We start from the raw sequence: 27331 nt of genomic DNA on the forward strand, positions 1-27331 counted from the left end.
CCGGCCTGCCAGAAGGGAACTACTCTTGGGCAGGTCCACCATATATGTAGAAAAGAACCCAGCTGGGATTTACAACTCCTCAGTGCTACAGTTAGTCAATTGACATTTGTAACCCACAAATTATAGAGGTTAAGCCACACATATCCAATCAGTCCTCGACAAGGGCCACTTGTTTCGCTTACTACTGTGTCAGGAGGGAAGGGAAGTGTAGCTCCGAGGAGTGTATGCCCCATTGAATTAATGACCTTGACGTTCTGATATTATAAAATGGGAACTACATCCCCATGCATGTCTTGGGGCAAAACTGGAAATGGATCAGCTTGTCCTGAAGAAATGGAGCTGCTTTGTGAAACTGACATCTGGTGAAGCTGACGAGCTCCAACTTACCAGGAACAGGTTGAGCCTGGCCTGGTTTTACCTTCATGACATGCTAGGACTTGGCCATGTTTCTGGAGGAATTGGATGCATGATTTCAGAGACGCACTGAGAGCAAAACCATGACTAATAACCTGTGCTGAAGATCAGCAATTATTTGGTATGATGTCCTGCCATGGGAGTGATGGAACCAGCAGACACAGATGAAAACTTAATCAAAGACAGACATTTACATTAAAGCAGAAAGCCTGTCAAAAATGTACTTTCAGATAATTCAGAATAAATCTCTACCTAAATCATATATGGATCCTCAGAAGCTTAGCCGAGATTGGGTGGTGGAGCCGGTGGTGGGAGGCGGGCTAGTGCTGGGCAGACTTCTACGGTCTGTGCCCTGAAAATGACAGATACAAATCAAGGTAAGATATACACAAAAAGTAGCACATACGAGTTTATCTTGTTGGGCAGACTGGATGGACCTTGCAGGTCTTTTTCTGCCGTCATCTACTATGTTACTATATGTCTGATGTACCAGGATACATCCGCTTCAATCTCTCAGGTGTGTAATACCATCTGGATAAGACTTTATGTGCATTTTCCTGCACCAAAACACATACCGAAGATTTCTGAACCTCCCCGCAAATAACTTCCCACCCCTGATCAGAAAAACGGCAATTTAAATCTTTCTCCCAGGCCCCCTGAAAACCAAATTGTCTGGGATCACATCCCCTAAAAAATTTATATATCACTGATATTGGTCGGGGCACCCTCCTCAGCAAAAGCCACAGGTTTTCCAGACTTTCCAGCTCTTAAGGGTTCTCCCCCCTCCAACCCAGTTCCCTCACAAAGTGTTGAATCTGTAAATAGGAAAAAATATCTCCCCCGGGCAGGCCATACATGGAGTACAGCATATCAAAACTCTTCATCCTACCCCCCCCCCCCCCCCCCCTGCAGCACAGCTCGGAAATTCAACATACCCATTTGTTCCCACTGCACAAATATGGCATTTTCTCTCCCAGCCCCAAATTTTGGCTCCCATCGCAAAGACGCAAGTGTAGACACCCTATCAGTCTGGCCCCATTTCCTCCGCACTTCTCCCCACAGTTCCACCAGATGCCTCAAAAACGGATTTTGTATCCCAGCCAAAATCACTCCCACTCTTTCAGTAGTCCACAGTTAGGAACTCATTGGCCTATGAGGGCTATACGACTGCTCCACCTGACTAGCTGGCTTTGTTTTCCCCCTCTCCCAGTCTATAATCATCCGCAGTTGGGCAGCAAAATAATACCACTCAATATTGGGTACCGCTGTAACCCCTCTCTCAGGAGCCCCCCATAATATACGTCCTGCCAAAGGGGGATGTCTGCCCTCCCAAATAAACTGTGACAGAAGACCCTACAGTTGCTTAAGTGTCTGCCTCGGAACCGCCACTGGCAGTGACTGAAACAGAAATAACAATCTAGGCAGCACATTCATCTTCACCACTGCCATGCGCCCCCACCAGGAAAGCCACAACCCCTTCCATCGGGATAACTCCACCCAAATTTGGTCCACGATCCTCCCATAATTTAAACTATACACCCTTCTCAGATCCCCCTACCAATTGGAAAAAAAGATGTATATCCCCCATTAATATTAAGGCATGCCTTCAGATCTGCATATAAGGCTGCCAGCCAGGTACCAAAATTATCTCCAAGGCCCATGCGATTCATCACTGCTCGCAAAAACCCCCAACTGACCCAGTCAAAAGCCTTTTCTGCTTCTATGGCTAACATAGCTGTACTAGACCGGGATCTTTGTGCCTCCCATATTAAATGAAGAGTACGCCTTATGTTATCCCCTACCTGCCTCTTTGGGATAAATCCAGATTGATCTATATGAATCAATTTCGGCAGTACCCTAGCCAATCTGTTAGCCAGGGTCTTAGCCGCTATCTTTGCATCCACATTCAGAAGTGAAATAGGTCTAAATGAACAAATAGTGGGGTCTTTCCCAGGTTTAGGCAGGACCGTTACCCTAGCCTCAGACATGGATACCGGGAGCCCATTGCCCTCCAAAATGCCATTACCCACTTGCACCAATAAATCTCCCAGCTCCTCCAGAAAACACTTGTAAAACCTCACTGAATATCCGTCTAATCCTGGGGCCTTATCATTAGGAAGTCTTTTTATCACCCCCTGTACCTCCCCTAGTCTAATAGGTTCCCCAAGCCGAGCCCTTTCAGATTCATCCAATCGTTGTAATGGAACCTGATCCAAATAATGAGCTGTATCTGCAGCCGATGCACCCTCAGAGGCACTATATAAGTCTTGGTAATATTGCACAAAGCATTTTTCAATATCTGAATCAGCATAGTGCCAACCTCCCCCACCATCTTTCAACTTTTGGATAAGGGAGCGCCCTCTCCTTGTCCGTAAATAATGGGCCAACATTGCACTTGATTTATTGGCAAACTCAAAATATTGCTGATTTAGCTTAGTTCTCATGAAATCAACGTCTGCCATCTGCAATTGTGCTATTTCCCCTCTCATTTGTTTAAGGTCTTCCCATATCTGTGGTGTAGGGTTTCGTTTGTGCAGCTTTTCTAAGTGTAATAACCTCATATGCAAAAGTAGCGAGTGTTGTCCTTTTTCCCTTTTCTTGCGCGATCCCCACTTAATCAAGGCCCCCTTCAACGCATCCCATAACACCCTGTCAGTTACTTCCCCATTGTCATTAAAGCGACGGAACTCTTGAATATTAAGCTTAATATTTTCCTTCACTTTCTCATCACCTAGCAGTGACTCTCATTAAGTCTCCAGACTCCTTGTCGCCTGCAATGACCCAGCCCAGTTAGTTTAATCTACATTGGCGCATGATCAGAAACACAAATTGTCTCTATCTCAGCCGCCTCCACCATATGCTATCCATTACGATGCACCCACAACCCATCTATACGGGAATAAGTCTGTGCTGCATGCGAGTAAAAGGTGTAATTCCGCTGCACCCCATGTAGCAGCCTCCAACAAACCATCACTTCCAACCCCTTCATAAATTGCAACAATGCCTTCTGCCCAGGACCACTCTGCTGCCCTCCTCCTGTCGAATGGTCTAACCTTGCATCTGGGGCGAGATTAAAATTCCCCCCTACCACTACCTGCCCTCCCACAAATCCCAGAATCTCTGCTTTTAATGTTTGAAAGAATTTCTTCTGCCCCACATTCGGTGCATAAATATTGATCAATGTCAGCTCCTTGCCCTGCAACCACCCTCTAAGGGCCACACAGCGCCCACTAGTATCTCGAAACACCTTTTTAATCACAATCCCACAATTTTGTCTTATCAATATACTCCCCCCATCCTCTTTGGTCCTTCTCCCTGATGTACCACCACTTCCTGAAAAGGCCTACAACGCAGCATGTGAGTATCTCTTGGTCTTAAGTGTGTTTCTTGCAAAAACGTTAAGTCCCACTTCAGCCTGCTCAACTCCTTAAATACTCTACTGCGTTTCCTCTGATTATTGAGCCCGTTCACATTCCATATACCCACCAGTAAGGCCTGTCCCCCCCACCCTCACCCCCCCTGGCACCTTCCCCTCACCATGGCCAATCCCCGTCCCTCCCCCTGCTCCAAACCCACTCTCCCCTGCTTTAACATATCGACAGTCCCTCCCCAACCCTCCCCCTCCATTTAGCCGATCTCTCTATCAGTAGATCAGCCATCCCACGAGGAATAAACGCACTCTCCCGGGTTTTGGCCTCATCCCCTGCCCTCCCTTCACCCCACAGTCCCCCGCATCCGCTACATTCACTTAACCGTTACCCTCCTGTCTAGCATCCCTCCACCCTTCCACCCCCAGACCCACACAAATATTTCCTTGTCATCAAGCAGATGCAGCCATTGCAGATGGGTTGTGTCCATCAACCAGCAGAGGGAGATAGAGAGCACACTTTTTTCAGTGCCTCATACCAGCTTGCTCCACTGCCTCTCTTCAGTATTCTCTATCTCCCCTAGCAGAGTGGCTGCAGCTTCTTCGAGCTCCATCTAAAATCTGCCTGGAGGTTGCTCCTGTGCTTTTGCCAGTTGTTAGCAGGGGTGTTGGAGGCTATAGCAGCTTCACTTTAAAGGCACATAGGTTCGCCCTTTCCCTGCCTTACCCATACCTCCGTGGATGTGGACACATTGCTTAGCTTTCCCTGTCCTTCCCCACCAACAGTGGATGCAGGCACATAGGTTCGCCCTTTCCCTGCCTTTCCCACTCACCTGAGCCTCCGGAGTTCTATTTACCTCTGCTTTCCTCACAGCGTTAAAAAAAAAAAAAAAAAAGCGCTTAGACGCTGGAACAGAGGTTTTTCCTTGCCTTTTTCTGTGGGACCAGAGCTGTGATACTCGATCCAGTGAGGTAAGAGTGTTTTCTGACTCCTCCGGGGTGGGCCCACGATTGGTGCGATTTTGGCGCGAACCGCCATTTTGAATTTTACCGCCGTTTTCTGCGATGGCTGCGGAGACAGTAAAGCGCTGTTCCAAGTGTGGCAAGCACAGATCAGCAGCGGGGCTCTGTAAATTGTGCTGTACAGACGTTAGAGCCGGCCCGAGCATGGCGAGCGACAATTCTTCGCGCTCTGAGCTGGCAGCGGGCGCCATTTTGAATTTACCACATGGTGCGACCTCCGCTGAGACGGAGAGTCCTGAGCCCGGGGGGAGGCCTCGGAGTGAGGCTGATATGGGAGCTACTAGCCCCGGCAGAGATCCGGGTGCCCAGGGTGAGTTTTTCTCCCCTGATTTTGTCTTATTAATGCATAAAGCATACAAGCTTAAAAGAGCTCTCCCACAAAGCCCGGCATGGGCCTCTTCTAATGCCCCCCCCCCCGGTGGATTCTAGCCTGGGTATGCCCTCTGAGGCGTTATTCCCTGATAATTGGCAGAATATGAAGCGCAGAAGGGCTCATTCCCCTTCAGAGAGTGCGGCACCTCCATTCCCCCCCCCCCCCCCCCCCCCCCCCCCCCCGTGGTCGGGCTGCGAGGATTCGGAGGACTCTGGCAGGCCTTCATGGTCTGAGGAGCCAGAGTCTGGTGCAGAAATGACTCAGGATCTGGACGATCCCTCAGCGGTGAGGATTTTCCACCATGATGAGCTGCCAGCGCTTATTTCTGATGCCTGCAGGCTCTCTCTATTGAGGACCCTGCCAGTGGCATAGCCTCCTCTGTGAATCCTAGGATGGCTAGTACCAAAAAGCCTGCTCGAGCCTTTCCTTTGCATGACTCCATCCAAGAGCTTATTTCGGCTCAATGGGCTGACCCCGAGGGACCTTTGAAAGTTTCCAGGGCTATGGGGCAATTATACCCTCTGAGTGAGGAGCATATGGCTCGCTTTGCTATGCCTAAAGTGGATGCCCTAGTCACAGCTGTGACAAAGAGAACTACCCTCCCTGTTGAAGGAGGTGTTGCCCTGAAGGATATTCAAGACCGTAGACTGGAATCAGCACTTAAACGGTCATTTGAAATTGCAGGTCTCACTATTCGGTTGTCTGCATGCAGTTGTTATGCTGCTAGAGCCTGCCTGGCTTTTTTGCAACAGGCAGTGGAACAGTCCAGTGATGGAGCGGAGCCCTTTTCAGATGTGGCTCCGCGGATGGAGTCGGCCTTGTCCTTTCTTGCTGACGCCCTTTATGATATTGTCAGAGCTTCGGCTAAACACATGGCAGTAGCAGTGGCGGCTCGCCGTCTTCTTTGGCTACGGCATTGGGCGACGGACATGGCCTCTAAGCAAAGGTTGGTGAAGTTGCCCTTTCAAGGCCTTCTCCTGTTTGGTGAGGAGTTGGAGAAAATTGTGAAGGGCCTGGATGAGGCTAAACCCCAGCGCTTGCCCGAAGATAGGCCTCGGCCTTCCTCTAAGGGTGCGGCGGTCCACTCCTCTTACAGACCTCGCTTCCGTGAAGCTTGAAGGTACCGCCCGGGGCGTTCTGCTGGGTTCACTTCTCGTGTCCGTTTTCAGCAGAGGAACTCCTTTCGCTCGGACAAACGTTCCACAGCCACTGGCTCAAGGCCTGGAGTTCAGGGGCGACCCTCTCAATGATGCTGCGCCAGCCCTCTCCTCGAGTCCTGTCATCGGAGGACGTCTTTCCCTCTTTGCTGAGGAGTGGGCCAACATTTCCTCAGATCAGTGGGTCTTGGACCTGATCAGAGACGGTTACAGAATAGAATTCAACGTCCCTGTAAGAGACGTGTTTGTGGAGTCCCGATGCGGTTCTGCCGCCAAACGACCGTGTCCCCGGTACCTCCCGCCGAACACGGCTGCGGCCGCTACTCCATCTACTTTGTGGTGCCGCGAAAAGGAGGGTCTTTTCGCCCTATTCTGGACTTTAAAGAATTAAACAAGTCCCTGAGAGTGCGGCATTTTCACATGGAAACCCTGTGCTTCGTCATTGCGGCGGTACAGCCAGGAGAGTTTCTCACATCTCTGGACCTGAAAGAAGCTTACTTGCACATTCCAATTTGGCCCCCGCACCAGACGTTTCTGAGGTTTGCAGTGATGGGAAAGCATTTCCAGTTCTGGGCCTTGCCTTTTGGCCTCGCCACAGCTCCCCGCACCTTTTCGAAGGTTATGGTGATAGTAGCTGCCTTTCTAAGGCGAGAGGGTATTCGGATTCATCCGTACCTGGACGACTGGCTCATTCGAGCAAACTCTGCTGCAGAGAGTCAGCATGTAATAGCCAGAGTGGTCTCAGTACTTCAATCTCTGGGCTGCGTCGTCAATTTGGCCAAAAGTCACCTGACCCCCTCGCAGTCTCTAGAATATTTGGGGGCCAGGTTCGACACAGCCTCGGGGTATGTGTACCTACCCGAGCAAAGGCGGTGCAAGCTTCAGAATCAGGTCCGTCTGCTCCTGAGGATGCCCCGCCCGCGAGCTTGGGACATTGTCCAGCTGCTTGGATCGATGACGGCCACCATGGAACTGGTGCCCTGGGCGAGAGCGCACCTGAGACCTCTACAGTATGCTCTACTCCAAAGATGGTCTCCAGTATCTCAGGATTACCAGTGCAGAATCTCTTGGCTCCCTGCGGCCCGACTCAGCATGGAGTGGTGGCTCTCAGACAGCATGCTGCGGCGAGGAATGCCGCTGGCGCTCCCCGATTGGTGCCTAGTGGTGACAGATGCCAGTCTGAAAGGCTGGGGCGCACATTGCCAGGGGAAGCATACCCAGGGTCTATGGACACCCGAGGAGTCGGAGTGGTCCATCAACCGCCTAGAGTTGAAAGCAGTGTTTCAGGCGCTTCTGGCCTTTCAAATGACCTTGGAAGGATTGGCTGTCAGAGTGATGTCGGACAACACGACAGCAGTGGCCTACATAAATCGACAAGGCGGCACTCAGTGCAGAGCTCTAGCCACGCAGGCCGAACAAATTTGCCAGTGGGCCGAGCTGCATCTACAGTTTTGTCGGCAGCTCACATTGCAGGTCAGAGCAACGTGCAAGCCGATTATCTAAGCAGGCATCAGATCGATCCAGCGGAGTGGGAACTTGCAGACGAAGTGTTCCTGCAGATATGTGCCAAGTGGGGCAAGCCCGTGATGGATCTAATGGCGACAAGCACCAGTGCCAAAGTCCCGTGCTTCTTCAGCAAACGGAGAGATCCTCGCGCGGCGGGGTTGGATGCCTTGGCTCAACCCTGGCCTCCGGGCCTACTGTATGTGTTCCCTCCGTGGCCCTTGATAGGGCGAGTGCTCCTGCGGATTTGGCTGCATCCAGGAGAAGTGGTCCTCATCGCCCCGGATTGGCCCAGGAGGCCTTGGTATGCGGACCTCCGACAAATGCTCGTAGAGGATCCCCTTCAGTTACCTCTGGTTCCCAACCTGTTGTCACAGGGTCCGGTGACCATGGAGGATGCCGGCCGATTTGGTCTTATGGCCTGGCGATTGAGAGGGCGCAATTGAGAGGCAGAGGCTTTTCCAATAAAGTAATTACCACTCTCCTGCAAGCCCACAAGCGTTCCACTTCTGTGGCTTATGCCAGGATTTGGCGCCAGTTTGAAGTCTGGTGTGCTTCCAGAGAGATCACACCCCTGCGGGCTCCTGTCTCGCCCATTCTGGACTTTTTGCAGAATGGTGTACAAAAAGGCTTGGCCTATAATTCCCTGCGGGTGCAAGTGGCAGCGTTGGCCTCCCTGCGTGGCAAGGTTGAAGGCGTGTCTTTAGCTGCTCATCCGGATGTGGCACGGTTTCTTAGAGGGGTGCTTTGGCTCCGTCCTCCCGTGCGTGCACCTTGTCCAGCTTGGAACCTGGGGCTAGTGCTGAAGGCCCTTCAGGGTGCTCCCTTTGAACCGCTTCGGCGTGCTTCAGAGAAAGATTTGACACTGAAGGCCGTCTTGTTAGTGGCCATTACTTCGGTGAGACGGGTGTCAGAGCTCCAGGCGCTGTCCTGTAGAGACCCTTTTCTGCAGTTTTCAGAGTCCGGGGTCACGGTTCGGACTGTGCCTTCCTTCTTGCCTAAGGTGGTTTCAGCGTTTCACCTAAACGAACCTATTTTCTTGCCCTCCTTTGTCGAGGAGGAGTTTCCAGAATCTTTTGGGCAATTACACCTGTTGGACGTGCGCAGGACTCTGCTGCAGTATCTGCGAGTTACTAACTCTTTCAGGACCTCTAATCATCTGTTTGTTTTGCTATCGGGTCCTCGCAGAGGGTCTCCAGCATCTAAAGCCACTATTGCCCGCTGGCTTAAAGAATCTATCTTTTCAGCTTATTTGCTTGCCGGCCGGCCTCCGCCTAATGCCTTTAAGGCGCATTCCACTAGAGGAATTTCCTCTTCTTGGGCTGAAACTGGAGCACTCTCTCTTCAAGAGATTTGTAGTGCAGCAACATGGGCTTCTAAGCTCTCTTTTGCCCGACATTACAGGCTGGATGTGGCTGCCAGGAGGGACGCACATTTTGGAGCGCAAGTGCTGGCGCGTGGTGTGGCTTGTTCCCACCCTATCTAGGGATTGCTTTGATACATCCCATCTGTAATGGCTGCATCTGCTTGATGACAAGGAAGGGAAAATTAGGTTCTTACCGTGATAATTTTCTTTCCTTTAGTCATAGCAGATGCAGCCATGATCCCTCCCTGTCTGATGCTATCTGCTGTAAATCTATTTCAGGTTCTGTTCGTGTTTCCTGGAGATTCCGTCCTTGGGAGAAAGTCGGAAAACAGTCTTCAGGATTCTTGTTCAATTAAAGGAGGATGACTTGGGGGTCACGTGATGCTTGCGAGCTGAGCGGACGTCTCCAGCCCGGGCTCCGCTCCCACTGCTGAAAAAAACCCCCGTTTTTGCACATTAAAACCCCCGAGCACGCCGCAGGAACAGCTGAGGGGTACCCGCTTCTTACCGGCGATAATCGGAGAGCTGAATAAGCGCTGGCGGTGAGAGGGAGCGGTGTTATGCCCGTAAAGACACAGCGGCAGAGTAAGCAACGCGTGGCCATGGCGAGTCCCAAGATGGCGGACAAAACAGAGCCCGCGGGGATCCTGACCCTGCCGACCACGGCGATTCAAGAAATCACACAACAAATCACTGCGAGCTTAGATGAAAGACTAACTAAAATACAGACCTCAGTGGACTCCATTAAGGATGCGATGGAACGTCAAAATGCCAGAATGCAGCAAGCGGAGGATCGAATTTCCCGCCAAGAGGATAGATCGGAGGAGATGCAGGCTCGAGTGGAAACAATGGAAGTGCGCCAGGCCCAGCTTTCCCAGCAGATTGATGATTTGGAAAATCGTAGCAGGCGCAATAACGTTAGAATTATCGGCCTGCCAGAAGCGGTTAAGGACGTCGAACTGAGGAATTTAGTTGAACATTGGCTGCCTGACCAGCTGGGGCTCCAGTCAGCAGACACGAAGATGCTGGTCGAGAGGGTCCACAGAGTGGGATTCCAGCGCGAGAAGGACACGCGCCCGAGACCAGTAATTGCGCGCATCCTTAACTATGCCGATAAAGAAAAACTTTTCCAGGCTTATCGCAGCAAGAAATCCTTGGCGTATGATGGCCACAAGCTATTGTTGTTTCAAGATTTCTCTGCAAGGGTCACAGAGCAGCGAAAGAAGATGGGCCCTCACTGCAAGAGACTGTTTGATAAGGGGGTGCGTTTCGCCCTCCTATTCCCGGCGAAGGTGAGGATTCTCCACGACAACAAAACGTTATTCTTTACGGACCCTAAAGAGTTGGAGGCCTTTGTCAGGCGCCTGCCGTGAGGAGTTCTTCAGGGAGCGTGATTGGAAGACCAGGACTGAACTGAGAAAATGGGCTTCTTGGGGTTTGTGGCAGATGGCACGTAAGCATTGGGGGCCCCGTGGATAACGGAACTATAATAGCAGCCCAGGGATGATATGGCTTCTGCGGTTTTGTGGACGCTTCAAGCTGCCGCTTGCACATATCAATGGGTGCCTTAAACCTGTGGGTGGTAAGGGGGAGCACAGTTACTCTAAGTTGTTTCACTTAATGTTTTCTTTAAGTGGAGCCATGCGCTGGAAGGGAGGAGGCTGGGGCTGGAACAGGGCGCCGGCACCTGGACTATGTAGATGGTATTGTTCTGTTATACAAAGTATGGCTCCAGCTGATGCATTGACAGTTGAAAGTTATATTGGTTGCAATGTCATATAGTTTAGTACGAGAATATGTATAAGTCTTAGGAGGAGATATTGGGGGGTTTTTTTTTTCACTTTCTTCTTACTTCTATTTGATGTCAGGGGGGCGGAGCCACGGGCGGGCGGTTACTGGTGGGTCATAGGAGGGAAAATAGCTCCTGGGTGGGGGTTCGGGAGGGAAGGGGGGGAGGGGGGGAGGAAGGGGGAGTATGGATGTGTAAGAGGGGAGGGTTGGGGGGTGGATGGAAGAGAGGGAGTGGAAGGTGTGTGTGTGCAGGGTAGGGCGGGGGGGGGGGGGCTGGGGGGAGTTTGAAAGATACGCAAACCTTGATGCCTAAAATTGTGGTTAGCCTAAGTGAAGCAGTCAGACGCAGCATATGTTTGTTGATGAATGTTTGGAGGCCGGAAGGTTGGCGCGGCTGTTCCCGCAGGCTATGCTGGGAGGCCTGTGAGAACGTTCGTCAAGAATTGAGTGCTAGAATTTGTGAATGCTTAAAATATGGTTAATTTAAAGATCATCACACTTAATGTTGATGGGATCCATTCTCCCATCAAGCGTACAAAACTACTCTCCTGGTTGTCTAAAGCGGGGGCTGAGATTGCTTATTTACAAGAGACACATCTGTCAGCGGCAGAACATCAAAAACTCAGAAGGGGATGGGTAGGGGAGATGGGATATTCCTCCTACAATGCAAGACAGAGAGGGGTGGCTATTTTGATACATAAAAAACTTCCCTTTATTGTTCATAAAACAATAGCTGACAGAGATGGGAGGTATGTCTTGGTTCTGGGAGAACTCTGGGGACAAAAACTTTTACTTTGTAATGTGTACGGACCCAACGTATACTCCCATAAATTTTTCTCCGAGTTGGTGGCCAGGGTGGTCGCCTACTCTGAATACCAGCTGATTGTAGGGGGGGATTTTAATGTGGTAGCAGACCCCTCAATTGACTGCAAGCCAGCGAAATGTATGGGTGGGAATTGGGAGCACAAAGGGGTGAATTTTGTATGTAATCAGACGGGGCTAGTGGATATCTGGAGGCTACTGAACCCACAGCAGGAGGAGTTTATGTTTTATTCACACCCTCATGGGGTTTATTCTAGACTGGACTACCTCTTGGTGGACCTCTCCCTGTCTGCTCGGATTTCTAGAGCACACATAGTAAATCATACCTTAAGTGACCACCAGGCAGTGGAGATAATTATCCCATGGTGTACGGAGCCGAGCGAGCGGGTGTGGAGGTTCTCCCCTTTGTTAAGCACTGATAGAGGTTTTCAGGAGTATATGTGGGCTAAGTGGGTGGAGTATCAACAGCACAATCAGACATCAGATGTGAGCTCGGGAACATATTGGGAAGCTTCCAAGGCTGTTATGAGAGGGCACATCATAGCATACGCGGCAGGGGCAAAGAAGAAGAGAGAGGCGGATTTGTTGCGCCTGTCTCAAGAATACCACCAGTTACGCCGGAAGCACATTTCTCAGATGAACGAGGACAATAAGCTTGCCCTGAAGCAGGTTAAACAGCAGATAGATGAGATCTTGCGGCAACGAGCCGAAAGGGATATATATTACCAGCGGTTCCGACTTTTTAAATGGGGTAATAAGGCAGGCAAGTTGTTAGCCAATTTGGTGCGGCCCTCGCGAAAGAGACAGATTACATCCATTATTCAGGATGAGCAGGGGAGGTCATACACTACAGAGTCTGAAATTGAACAACAATTTGTGGACTTTTATAGTTCCCTGTACAGGGCCCGAGATTTTGACCAGACCAAGTATGAGGACTTTTTTCAAGGATTGCGGCTCCCACGCCTGGATGGGGAGCAGCTGGCCCATCTGAATGCCCCCATTTCAGAGCAGGAGATAAGGGAGGGCATAGGAGCCCTGAAGCTGACTAAGGCCCCTGGGCCCGATGGCTTTGGGCCTGAATATTATCGAATTATGGCAGACCTGGTGGCACCACCGATGAGGACCTGGTTTAATGATCTGGTTGACAGGGGGGAGCCCCTGCAGCGTAATGAGGCCCATGTGGTGCTTTTACCGAAACCGGGGAAGGATGTGGCCAGGGTGGGGTCTTACCGACCAATTTCGCTATTAAATCAGGATGTTAAAATCTTGGCGGCTATCCTGGCCAGGCGTCTGAATCGGGTCATACATACTTTAGTACATGAAGACCAGGTGGGCTTTGTGCCAGGGAGGCAAGCCTCTATGAATATCATGCAAGCATTGATGGCCATCCATGAGTGTAAGAGGACGGAAGGCCCGGCGGCTATAGTAGGGCTGGACATGGAAAAGGCCTTCGACAGTATCTCGTGGGAATACTTGTTTAGGGTGCTGGAGCAGTTAGGGATTCGTGGGGCCTGCTCTGAATGGATCCGGGCACTTTATGCCAATCCTTTTGCACGATTACAGATAAATGGGAGGCTTACTGATTATTTTACAATTCAAAGGGGTACAAGGCAGGGATGTCCCCTTTCGCCGCTTCTTTTTGTGCTGGCTATAGAGCCTTTGGCTGCAAAAATCCGTGGTAGTGAAGAGATCCGAGGTATTCGGGTAGGGGGTAGGGAGCTGAGGGTGAATCTCTTTGCTGACGACATTCTACTATATGTTGCCCATGCCCCAAGGGATTTGGAGAAGGCACTCTCTGTGGTTGGGGGCTTCGGGGATATCTCAGGACTCAGAGTTAACTATACTAAGTCGGAGCTGCTGCCCATGACGGATACTCAGGGGGCGAGGGGGATGGTGGGGCTTCCGATACAACCGGTGGCAGGGGCAATGAGATATCTGGGCATCTATTTAAGCACTAATAGAACTACATTTTATAGGAAAAATGTGATAGATGCTCTGGACAAGATCAAGAGTTTGTGTGACAGATGGAGGGACTTGCCCCTTTCGCTGATGGGCCGAATAGCATTAGTAAAGATGGTGTTGCTTCCCAAGATTTTATACCCGATACAGGCTGCACCGATCTGGGTCCTCAGACGGGAAGAACGCAAGTTCCGGTCCCTTATTAGGACTTTTATATGGAGGGGGAAAGGGGCACGAATAGGGGTCTCCAAATTATGCCACAACAAAGACAGAGGGGGTCTGGGATTACCGGACTTACGCCGGTACAACGTAGCGGCGTTAATGCGCCTTATTTACGAGGGAATGGGAGGGAGCAATCGCTTCTTGCCTAGTGAGGGACTAGGAGACTGGAGTCACCCGTGGACTTTTCTTAACCTGCTGCACGTGGGATCGAGTAGTGACTCTTGTATGTCACACAAGCTGGCTTTCTTACGACCCTTACGGAGAGCTTGGATGTGGTGGAGAGGTCAGCAGCGGTGCTCCTCGGATGCCTCACCATATTTGAGTATGACAGGTAATGCGGCATTCCCGGCGGGCATGGGATTTTCTATTTTTTCTAAGTGGGCAGATTTAGGCTGCAGGATATTGGGACAACTTCTGGAGGAAGGGTCGGGCGTCTTTTTGTCTTTTGACCAAGTTAAGGCACAGTGGGCCGTACCGAATAACAACTTATTACAGTACTTGCAGGTTAGACACTATTAGTCTACTATATAGGCACAACACGGAGACGGTTGGCTGTGGGGCCCCTTAGATAAGATTTTGTTACGTATACCCACTAAGGTTAACAGTTTATCTACTTGGTATAAGATCCTAACAACGAACGGGCAGTGGGGGGACATGGAACAGCTGGTAATGCGTTGGAATGAGGACGTAGGATCTAGGTACACGGAAAAGGAGTTTGGGAAACTTTTCACTAACCTGTATAAGATGGTTAGAGCTGCTGACCTGCAGGAGACACAATACAAGATCCTCCATAGAGCATATATCTCTAGAGCAAAGGGGGCAGCCATAGGACTCTGGACAGATGACAGATGCCTTAAGTGCAGGACTGAGGGGGGAACCCTTATACACTCTTTCTTGGAATGCTCGGCTCTATCACTGTGGAATGCGGCTTTTCAATTATTGGCTGCCGTGTTGCAACGGGAATTGGAGTGGGACTATGCAACTTTACTGTTAGGGGATCAGTCATTATTGGTGGCCCAGGGACTGCGATATCCACAGAGTCGATTTGTGTATGTCTCTCTGCTGCTGGTTAGGAAAACAGTTTTGCATTTCTGGGTGTCACCGGAGCCCATACCTGCAGAAGCTTGGAAGGCAAAAATGAGGGAAGTAGGCAAATATGAGAGTCAGATCTACAGGGGATCCCCCAAACTGGCCAATAGACAGTACGCTTACATATGGGCTTCATGTTTAAATATCATGGGCTAAGGTTTTCATGATAGTAGGAGGGGAGGGGGGATAGGGGGAAGGGCATGGGTAGATGGGTGCGTGGAGTACGAATGTTGTGATGGGATGTATATGCATGACGGCTTGCTAGTGTGTGAAAGTGGGGAAAAAGGGGGGTTATAAAAGAAAATTCGGTATGGAATACATCTCACCTTTATGACAGTGTTTTATTGTTCTGTTGAATTTTGTATCAGTATTGGTGTGCATAGTGACCTAGATTATGTTTTTTTTCTGCTTTTTATGAGTGTATTGTGTACTGAAGAAGTTAAAAAATAAAATTAAAAAAAAAAAAAAAGGAGGATGACTTAATTCCCTCCAGTTTCATGTTTTGGAGGATGAGTTTATTCCCTCCGGGAGGATGAGTTTATTCCCTCCAGTTATGTCTTAGTGGAGGATGAGTTTATGCCCTCCGGGAGGATGTTTCATTCCCTCCATTCTGAGTTAATGCCCTTTGTTGTAGGGCCATCGTTCGCTGTGAGGAAAACTCATGTTATTCCCATTGCGGTTTGCCATACTGCTTTGGAAGCTTCAAATACTGAAGAGAGGCAGTGGAGCAAGCTGGTATGAGGCACTGAAAAAAGTGTGCTCTCTATCTCCCTCTGCTGGTTGATGGACACAACCCATCTGTAATGGCTGCGTCTGCTATGACTAAAGGAAAGAAAATTATCACGGTAAGAACCTAATTTTCCCATTTCCCACATCCAAAATCCCTCCAATCCAATCTCTCAGCTCACCCCTCACAATGTTCCAACGTGCTCCCATGCTCCCCACTCTCACCAGGGTTATCCATGCCTACCCTCCCCTCTCCCCACCCAACCCCCTATGCATAGCACCCCCTGAAATGGTTGCTTATCCGCATAACGTCCTCAGCGAATTAATCAATCTGTCGCCAGTCCACTTAAGTCTGTTTTCCTTCAGGAAGCCTGCTTATCAGATTTCTTTCCCCGATCCACCACCGTCTGCCATGCTGAATCCGCTCTGGGTTCCTTGGCGGTCTCCAGTAACTCCGTCTGTACTGGAACACCTCTACACCCCAAAGATCGCAATGTTGACCAGGCATCACCCGGGGTCTTTACTTTGTGCGACTTCACATCCACCATTAGCCACATCGCAAAGGGGATTAGCCACCTGTAGTGGATCCCCTTTGACCTCATGAATATCGTGACTTCTCTAAAGGATCGACGCTTTTGTAAAGTAGTCCATGCCAGATTTTGAAACACTCCAATCTTGCAGTTCTTCCAAAGAATCTCTTTTTGCTGCCTCGCTTTAGACAATATCTGCTCCTTCGTGGGAAAATCAGTGAAACACACTACAATGTCCCTTGGGTTGGAATCTCGCTGCGGGCCAGCCACTCTGTGCGCTCTCTGGATGTGGAGGTCCGATAATTGACCCCCTTCCTTGGAATTCAATATGTGCCCACACAGCTCTCGAATCACTGCTTCACAGTTGCTGAACATATCAGAGTCTGGGATTCCTTTAGATCTCAAATTATTTTGTCGCAACCTATTCTCTAGATCTTCCAACTGCTCCTTTAGTTGTTGCACTTCCACCGTGTCAGCATTCACTGCTTTATGGAGTTTTCCCATGTCCTGCTTAAGAGTCTCCATCCCCTCCTCCACCTCACCGACACGCGTTCCCAGGTCGCAGATTTCAGCCCTAATTTCTCTCAGGGCGTTTTGGACATCCTTTCAGACCCCCGCCAGATTGGCCTTCAAGTCCTGAAACTAACCCACCACATCCGATTTAGTAATCTCGCCAGAGTCCTCCAGTTCTTCCTTAGCATGCTCCTCGGCTACAGCTGGAATTGCCGCCATCTTGGACTCGCTCTGCTCTGGTCCTGCCAAGACCACCGCCGTTTTTTTGCTTTGTTCCATCATGAAACGGAATCGCTCCAGCCCCTTCTTCGGCGGCATAGCTCTGGGACCTCTCCCCTGCGATCCAAGCTTCGAGATGCTGCTCAAATCTACGGGATTTGCTCACTTTTAGTAGCGCCCCAACGGAGCTCTGCTTTCAAGCTGCCATCCTGATCCGTGACGTCACTTCCTCCCTTTCTTCCTTTTTTTAAATCACAGAGGGGAGAACCGCACTTTTTCTGGCCTTCTCCAAACTCACTAACTGTTCCTCTGATTCCATTCCCACCCATCTACGTAGCTCTGTCTCTTCTATTATCATCCCTTCCATCTGTCATGTTCCTCAATCTGTCACTTTCCACTGCAACTGTTCCCGATGCCTTCAAACATGCTGTGGTGACACCATTCCTCAAAAAACCTTTACTTGACCCTACCTACCCATCAAGCCCCAAGTTACTTGAACGTACTTGGTCAGCACCGCTGTCTTGACTTTCTTTCATGTCAAGCTATTTTTGATCCACTACAGTGTGGCTTCCACTCTGTACATTCAGAAACAATCCTTGCCAAAGTCTCCAATGACCTGTTCCTGGCCAGATCTAAGAGCCTTTACTCAATCCTCACTCTTCCTGACCTGTCTGCTTCTTTTTACACTGTTCACCATTACCTACTCCTTGATAGTGTGTCTTGGATTTCAAGGCTCTATTCTGTCTTGGTTTTCTTTTTATCTCTCTCCCATCACATCTTTAGCATATGCTCTGGTGGATCTTCCTCCACTGCTACTCCACAGTGAGTTGGTCTACCTCAGGGCTTCGTCTTGGGGGCCTCTTCTCTGTCTCTCTATACTTGTTCTCTTGGTGCTCTGATCTCTTCTCATGGTTTTCAGTACCATCTTTGTGCTGATGACTTTCAGGTCTTTCTCTCTACCCCAGAAATTTCACCGGGAATCCAGACCCAAGTCTCAGCCTGCTTGTCTGACATTTGCTACCTGGATGTCCCATTGTCATCTGAAACTGAACATGGCTAATACTGAGCTTTTTATCTTTTTTCCCCTAAACCTAAATCTCCTATTCCTCATTCTCAATTTCTGTGAATAACACTGTCACATCCTGCCTTTCTCCTCAGCTCTTAACCCTGGGATCATCAACTCCTCTCGCTCTGCACATATCCAGCAGACTGCTAAAACCTGTTGTTTTTTTTTATAACATCACCCAAATTTATCCCTTTTGAGTACACTACCAAAACTCTAATCCACCTCCTGCTTAGACTACTGTAATTTGTTCCTCTCAGGTCTCCCACTAAACCATTTCTGTCTCTTTCAATCTATTAAAAATTGTGCTACACAACTTATCTTGCATCTGTATTGCTACACTCACATAACCTCTCTTTTCAAGTCACTTCATTGGCTTCTTATACATTTCCATATACAGTTCATACTTCTCTTACTGACTTACAAGAGCATTCATTCTTCAGCTTCTCAGTATTTCTCCTCTCTTATCTCTCCCTATACCCCTCTCCAGGATCTCTGTTCATGCGGTAAGTCACTTTTATCTGCACCCTTCTTCTCCATCGCCACCTCCAGATTCTGTAACTTCCATCTTGCTGCGTCGTATGCCTGGAATAGACTTCCTGAATCAGTATGCCATGCTTCATCTCTGGCCCTATTCAAATACAGACAACAAGCTCACCTTTTCAAGGCTGTAATCTTCACCCCTTATTTGCCTGTTTAATGCCTATGTTTTAATCATTTCCTTAATAAATGAAACTCCCTAAATCTCTTATTTGGCATATTTGTCTTGAATAGACTGTAAGGCCTTTCGAGCAGGGATTGTTGTTTACATGTTTGTGTACAGTGCTGTGTACATCTAGTAGCACTATAGAAATAAGTAGTTGTAGCAGTTAAGGGCAGTGCCTTTGTTGTGGAAGGCAGAAGGCACATGTCTTTTCCTGGTAGTGGTAAGGGAGTACATGCTTTTATTCTGACAGGGAATGCATGCTTCAGCCCTGCTGGATATTATGGGCTTTTGTTTTGCTGGGATGGCGTGGGATGCAGGCTTTCATGTAACTATGTCGGGTGGTGATATGTGTGTTATCTGCTGTGGACCTGGACCTGCTTTACCTTGCATGCTGCAGTCTCAGGCAGGGATGGGAAAGGTTGCAGTTGTGCCTGGCTAAACAATGCTGGGAGGGGGTGTCTCCATTTCTCTCTCTGACACACACACACTCACACACACACACTCACTCTTGATGAAGGAATAGCCAGTATGTTTGGCATATGGTGCATTGTTAGATACAATCAGTGGTGTGCTGGTAAATTTTTAACAACAGGCTCTCTCCCCCGTCCACCTCTGCGCCCCCCCTCCCCCCAAAAATTGCAGAGCTGGCTATAGCCTGGGGGGGGGGAATGCATTACTCTCTCCAGGAAAAAAAAATTAAATGATCCCAGGTTCCAATCTAATTCATGTTTAATATGGGATAAAATGCCATAAATAAGTAAATAAATATAAACTTTTAACGTTCAGCACCTGATTCTCAAAATGGACATATTCCAAACACTATAATGAAAATAAAATGATTTTTTTTTACCTTTGTTGTCTGGTGACTGTTTTTCTGATCATGCTGGCCCAGTATCCGATTCTGCTGCTATCTGTCCTCTGAACTCCGTTTCCAGGGCTTCCTTTCCATTTATTTCTTTACTTTCCGCCTTTCTTCTTCATTTCTTGTCCTACATCCGTAAGTAAAAGCTGGGTCCTCCGCAGATTTGACTGTCCAGTGGATCCAGCTTCTGCCTATTTTCTTCATCCATGTGCAGTTTTTCTCCTCTCTTCCTTTTCCCTCATCTCATCTCCTTCCTCACTCTTCCCTCCCCTCCAATTACCAAAACTGACACAGTTCAATCAATAAATCAAAAATAAAATTATTTTTCTACCTTTTTTTGGTCTGATGTTTTTTCCCCTAATCGAATTGTTCCTAGTTTCTGCTTCTTCTTTCTTCTATCCTCTTAGTGTGCTGTCTGTCCAGAGCCTCCTGCCCATTTGCCATTTCTTTTCTGTATTCCTATCTTCTTCATTTCCTCATTGATTTTTTTTCATACTCAGTTTTCTCCAATTTATTTTCTGCATCTTAAATTAAATGTCTCCTTCTCTTCCTCCAGTCTTCAAGCTCCCTCTTTCTACTGTTTCTATCTAGCTTTCCATCTGTCCCCCACCCGTCGTCAAACATCTCTCCTCTTTTCCCTTCTTCTTCAAACACATCAGGCATCTCTCCTGTCTTCCCGTCCCTCATGACGTTATGTCACCCTGATCTTCCCTGTCACCTACCTCCATGTTCAGTATGTCCTCCCATCTCCCTTTCCACTATGTCCAGCATGCCCCCCCCCCCCCCCAGTTTCCCATGTTACTCCATTTCCAGGATCTCCCCTTCCACCTTCTTCTGTGGCCAGTATATCCTCCATCTACTTTTCCACAATACCCAGTGTCTCCCCCTGATCTCCCCTTCCACTTGGCCTCCAGCATCTTCTCCTGATGTCTCTTTTCACATGGCCTCCTCTCCAGCATCTTCCGCCAATCTCTCCTTCCATCCACCTCTCTCTAGCGTCTACCCGCCTCCTCACCAACATTTCCCCAATGTTTCCTTCCACCCACTATACCGTTTGGGTAGAGGGTGGAATAGGGGAGGGAAGGAGGTGCTAGATGCTTGTATCCTAGATGCCAGGGTGAGGTGGACATGGTGGCAGCTGTGATGGGACAATCCAGTGCAGCAAGCTTTAGGTGCCCCTACACTTGAGCCCTCTAAGCCCAGTTTCCCTATTCTTTTCCCCCCAGAGTCCAGCATATCCCCTTTCCCAAACCAAGAAGGTCTGTCATTTTTCTTCTCCCTCCCCTTTCCCATGTATTCCTACATTTCCCTTCTCTGTCTGTCTTTCTCTCCTCCTTCCCCATCCAACATTGCCCCTTCTTGCCCCCCTCCCTATTCCCTTCTTCCTGATGTCCAGCAATGCATATCCCAACCCACAACTGTGTGCCATCTTTCTTCTCCCTCCCTTGCCCCACATATTCCAGCATCCCCCTCACTCCTTCCATGTCCAGCTTTATCCATCCCCACCCCCCCCCATCCACTCCCTTCCCTCAAGCCTGTTCTCGTTCCGTTGCTGGACTTCCTCTGCCCAACGTGTTGAAGGATCAATCTCTCTTTCTCTCCCCTCCCCTGTTCTGCTTTTTCCCTTCATGCACTCTTCCCCCCGCTCCCTCACCTCAAACCTGTCCTAGTCTCGTGGATCTTTCCCAGTGCAGCCAGAAGTAGAAACGGCAGGTGCGGAGCCTCGTGCTGTTGTGAATCAGGTTGGAAGAGCCGCCCCCTTCTTAGCAGCAGGAAGTGCGTGAGAGCGAGGGAGGGTGCATCTGGCAGACAGAACCCCCCCCCCCCCCGCTGTAACAACAGAGTCTGTAACCAGCTGGTTTTAGTTTCTGCTCATCGGGGCTCTACTGTGAAGGAGCTGCAGGGCAGTACTAGGACAGATCTGAAGGGAGAGAGCGAGCAGGGGAAGAAGAAGGGGAGAGAGATACTAGAACGCTTTCAGCAGGGAAGGGACAAGGGAGAGTAACGCATTCAGTCCAGCAGTGTTGGGGAGGGATTCACCACTGCGGCTGCTGCTGCGACAATGACGATGAAGGAATCAACTATTTACCCCCCAGAGTGGCGGGTTGCGCCACCCCTGGGAGCCGGCTTGCCTGCCGGAACAACCGGCGCGCAAGAGCTTTAAAAATTTAACAAATGGCTCGTGTGAGCCGGCTCCAGCACACCACTGGATACAATGTCAGCATATATTGGTCAAGGTACCTTGCAGGAAGACGGATGTACTGAAAATTGCATTGCAGGAATTCTTTGTTTGCCCCTATCTACAGTGCTACATCTTGTGTATGTGCAAAGCTTGTACTGCTGCTGTCTGTGTTGTACACCTGTAATGTGGTGAGGCAGTGCTGGTGTGTGTGTGTATACATGAGAAATGCCTGTCATGTGATGGTGCAGTTTGTGTATGTGAGAAGCTTGTACTGCTGCTGCATTTGCTACACTTGTGTCTTTATGGGGAGGAGATGAAGCTTGCATGGCTGCTGCCTGTGCCGTATGTATTGTGAGGTGAGTGTGTGTGTGGCTTGTAGTGTTGCTGCTGGTTCTGAATATGTTTCATGTGGTAGGGTTGTGTGGGTGTGTGAGGGAAGCTTGTGCTGTTGCCACTCATCTCCACTGGTTGTGCAGAGAAATTTTGTTTTTTTAGTTGCTAATGCAATCTTGTATTAGTCTTAAATACATCAAGTTAGTAACATTTCCCTTCTCCTTTAGGATGAAATCTGCCGTGAGTGGGAGTGAGGCAGCACCTACCACAGAGGACTCAGACTTGGAGAGGCTCAAACAGGTAATGGGACTGAGGCTATCAGCATTGTTGCGAAGGATCAGGTTTCTGGTGAACCCTACAAAACAGTAGTTGGGGGACCTGCTTCTGGGGTCTCTTGAGAGAGTAACCAAGGGGCATAGGACTTGGTTCATGTGCCCTAGTAGGACTTGTGTTAGGGCAGCAAAATGGGGGAGACCCTCCGTAGCCCCCACCTCATTTTAAACATGATCTCTTCTGCTATGTCTGTTTGCAGGAGCTGGTGGAGGAAGTTCGGAAAGAACTGCAGAAAGTGAAAGAGGAAATCATTGAAGGTGGGCTTTGCTATATCCTAGATCTCCCTTTCCCAGAATTCCAAGACTCTTATTCAGATCTTCCTCTTTTTGTCATAATTCCATATGCATCATCCAGAGTACTTCTCTCTGTCCAACAATGATTCCCTTGTTTAGGCATATACATCTAGATAACTGTTCAAGATTCTATATTCAGCATCACAGCCCCAACTCTTTGGAAGTGACTATCTCCGTAGTTATGGTTTAAGATGTCCCTTCCCATCTGAAGGCTTATTTATTTTCTAAGGTGTTTGATACCTAAGGCTTGATTAGTGGAAAGGGTATTTAGACTTGGATGGATGGATGGATCCTGCACATGCTCAGAGTTGACTTTCTTTTTCCTCCTTTACCTTGGTTGATATAGTTTCGTTACTTTTTCATTATAAATTACCAGAATATTATTTTGGTGCTTTATTATTATTAATAATAATTATTGTAAACTGTCTAGAAGTATATGTGAAAGGTGGATAAATAAACTTGAAACTTATATACAAAATGCTTGGCCATCCACCCAGGGGTTGCTGCACGCTGGGTTATTTTATTTATTTATTTATGTTTACTACTGTAGTGCTATTCAGAGACAGTCTCTGCTCTGTGGGGCTATGGATAAGAGAAATGAGCAGCTTCTGTTTAAAATGAGTGAGGCCATGATGGTGCAGAAACAAAATGAGGTGGATTCATAGATGGGGTTAAGAGGACAAGATGTCTCAGATTAACTATGGCTGCAGGAAATCAGGTATCTGCCCTGCTAATAGTTTATATAAGACCAGAAGGATGTGGAGTGTGTGGAAAGAAACTGAAGATACATTTCGTCACTGAAGCCTCCTTTAACTACTGTATTAACTTCTGCAGCCCAACAAAGAAAAAGGCTCAACCAGATCTCCAGGTTTTCCCTGGGAATGGAGAGGGGGATTTACTGTTTTATTTTTAAACATCCCTATGAGCTCAATTAATAATAATTAATAATTAAACAGTAATTAACACATAAGTGTTACTGATAAATGATATGAAAAGGGGAGCAGCAAGTGAATTGATCAAATTTGCAGGTGATACACTGTTCAAATTACTTAAAGGACTTTGTGAAACTGGAAGACTGGCCATCAAAATGGCAGTTGAAATTTAACGTGTACAAGTGCAAAGTGATGCTCTCTTTGGCATGATACAAATACTATGGCAAGTGTTACCAGTGAATTTAAGAGACTAAGATCATTCTCTACATATCCTGGCTTAGGAGCAAGATTCATTATTGTCATGGTATGTACAAAATTAATCCATGTGGAGTCATTACTCCAAGGGAAAAAATAATTCTAACTACAGTGCTCAGTACTGGGTTCTGTATAAGGAGTTGCCACCCAGACAGAGGACCATGAGTCATTGTGGACAGTACACAGAAATCTTCTGCCTAACTGACAGTCAAAAAAGCCAAATGAATGCTAGAATTATTTGGAAAGGAAGCAATATTTAAACTGAGAATATCATTTATGCATCTGTACAGCTCCATGGTGTGACTGCATCTTTCATATTGTGTGCAGTTCTAGTTGCCCCCCCCCCCCCCCCCCCCATCTGTGGAACTAGGAGTAGTACAGAACAGGGTAATGAATATGATAATAGGGAAGGAATGGCTCTCCAGTGAAGAGAGGCTAACAGGTTATGGCTCTTCAGTTTGGAGAAGAGATGACTGAGAAGGGATATGAAGAGATCTATAAAATGATGTGTGGGGTGGAATGGGTAAATAGGGAATACTTATATGCCTTCAAATTGTATTTGGATAGAGGGATTCTTAGTGAAAGTAGGAGGTAGCAGATTTAAAACAAATTAGAGAAAGTATTTTTTCACTCAGTGATCAAACAAGTTATAGAATTTATGAAGAGGATGCAGTCAAGGCATTTAGCATTGCTGGGTTTAAAGGGAGTTTGGACAATTTCCTAGAGAAAAGTCTATTAAAAAAATTAGCCATGTAGAAATGGGGACAACCACTGCTTATTTCTGGAGGTGAGGAAGAAGGAAAGAATACACTTTTAAGGATTAGTTGGGTACTTCTTAGTGATACTGGCAGAATTTGACCCAGCATACACACACGTATTACACATTAAGGACATTAGTTCATGTCGATCTTAAGTATATTGAACAGATCTAGTATTCAGTATTACAGCAGGAAATGCCTTGGGGAATGGGATTCCTGTTGGCTATAGTCCAGTCCTGATTTAACATCCATTGTATCTATGGACTTGCAATTCCAAGAAAAGCAGGAACTACAATTCCATGGTTGCAGTGGGTGCAGACAATCCTGTAGTGAAAAATCTTATATACTTCCATCTTCTTCTTTCTACAGCCTTCATCCAGGAGCTGAGGAAGAAATGCTTTCCATAATGGAGGTCATTTAGCCCTCCATCCCAGCGCTCCCTATTTCCTGTTCTTGTATGGGTTGGAGAAAGAAACTCCATGCCCAGGACCACTGCCCTCTGAAGAATATCTGAACTTTGAAAATTTTCTTTTAAAATGTATATATTTTTTGTTGCTATGAGGTTTCAGTGTGCAGGAAAAAAAGGGAGATGAAAACACAGAGCAGGAAAAGCTTTCCTGCAGCGTTTTTCTGTTTTCTAAGGCAGAGTTTAGAGCTGTTTGGTTTGTGCTGGGCAAGAAAATTTATTTTGGAGTTTCATACCTCAGGTCGATTGACAACCGTTTCTGGTTGGCTGGTAAAAATTGCAATGAAAAGGCATGTGGTTCTATAGCAGAATGTTTTGGGATCATTTACATCCTACAGCAGTTTCAATAATATGATTTGTTTTTTAAATTTTACCCATTCCAGGCAGCCTAGTACTAGAAACATTCAGCAAATCAGATTGCTCAGTTTGGATTTTAGATTTGTTTACTCACTTTTCCAAATCAATTCAGGTACTATAGATCTTTCCCTGTCCATTGAGGGCTTACAGTTTAAGTTTGTGCCTGAGACTGTGGCAGGTGAAATGACTTGCATGAGGTCACAAGGATTAACTGAGGGGAAGAAGCAGGGTTTGAATACTGGCTTTCCTGGTTCACAACCCACTTCTTTAAGCACTAGAATGTTCCAGGCTGCCATGTCCTCCATGCCCGGTGGGGGAGGGGGTGAGATGCAGTTTCTAGCATATGTTTAAAGAGGAGATTGAGGCAGATCATGGAAAGTACTTGCATTTTTTCATGGAGTTTTATAAAAGTAAATACGGGCAATTCTATAACTTGGTTTCTCAATGCTATGCACTAATTCTGTAATGGCAACTTGGCACCAAGATTCCATTATAGAATACTAGTGCAAGTTGACATCGATATGCCTACATTTAGGCACAACCACTTATGCCAGGTCTATGTCTGGCGTATGTTGGCATGTCTAAATGCAGTGCATAGATCTTATAGTGTTCTATATGTTATATGCATAAGATGGTACCATGCTGATAGCCCACACATGATAGTTTATAGTTTATTAGAACTTGTTATACCTCCCTTACTGAGTTACAGAACTGAGCGGCTTACAAACTAATTAAACAGTTAGAAAAGAACTACAATTTTAAAAAGAATGGACATTCTCACATACTTAAGCAATATTTATCCAGTAAAAGACTAAAAATGTACTTGCAAGGAGCATAGTGCAAAGAAGAGGGATAATAGTTCTTTTTTTTTTTTTTAATTATTTAAATTTTCCAATATATCACCACTTAAAGTGAATATGCAATCGGCATTATTTAACATTAGGAAACAAAAATGATAAGTATATATCTTTACAGCCCATTTGTCCACAAGTTGAAGAAATTTGATTCCAAGATTAAGGAAATTAAAAAAAGAAAAAGAAATACAAAAATTAATAATCAATAGATGCTTCCTCTGGTTCAGACCCCAGCCTGCTAAATTAGGGAAGGTTTACTATATTCACATCAACTCTTGCATCAATAAACTCTTTCAACTGTTTTGGATCTACAAACTGAAAATGTTTACCCTCAAGCATCACATTACAAAAACAAGGAAATCGCAAAACAAAATTTGCTCCCAATGCCACCACCCTGGGGCGAAGTTCCAAAAAGGCCCTTCGTCTCATCTGTGTAGGCCGTGAGAGATCTGGAAAGATATGGACCTTTGAGCCCAAAAACAGATTTTCTAAGTGTCTCAACGAAAGCCATAGTATGGCATTCCTATCAGGCTCCAACGCAAAAGTGGCAAGCAGAGTTAACCTCTGAGTAACTATTTCTAATGAGCTTTCTAGGAATGAGGTAAGATTCATTCCCTCCCCTATTACGGGGGTGGGGGTGGGGGGGTTCCCACCTCCTCCACTCCAGTACTCCTGATGTAATAAGCCTGTGTAATGGGAGGGAGTGAGTCCTTGTCCATTCCCAGGATGTCCACCAAATATTTTTTGACCATCTCCAAAGGAGAAATTAAAGGCGATTTGGGAAAATTAAGAAACCTAAGGTTAAGTCTTTTAGTCTGATTTTCAAGGTATTCAAGTCGTTTAAGTAGGAAATTATTGTCTTT

General features: G+C 47.5%; 1 protein-coding gene across 2 annotated transcripts in view; it reads left to right on the forward strand.

Annotated features, from left to right (window-relative positions):
* VASP (vasodilator stimulated phosphoprotein) overlaps positions 1-26107 on the forward strand; it is a 183422-nt gene extending 157315 nt beyond the window's left edge. For both annotated transcript variants that reach the window (XM_030220022.1, XM_030220023.1), the window contains exons 11-13: positions 22448-22520; positions 22753-22810; positions 25161-26107. In XM_030220022.1, the coding sequence (XP_030075882.1) occupies positions 22448-22520; positions 22753-22810; positions 25161-25198 (169 nt within the window). In that variant the 3' untranslated portion in view covers positions 25199-26107. The remainder of the gene's footprint in view (positions 1-22447; positions 22521-22752; positions 22811-25160) is intronic.
* The last annotated feature ends 1224 nt before the right edge of the window (positions 26108-27331 follow it).

Source organism: Microcaecilia unicolor, chromosome 11 (genome assembly GCF_901765095.1).
Source record: "Microcaecilia unicolor chromosome 11, aMicUni1.1, whole genome shotgun sequence".
NCBI classification, from domain to species: domain Eukaryota; kingdom Metazoa; phylum Chordata; class Amphibia; order Gymnophiona; family Siphonopidae; genus Microcaecilia; species Microcaecilia unicolor.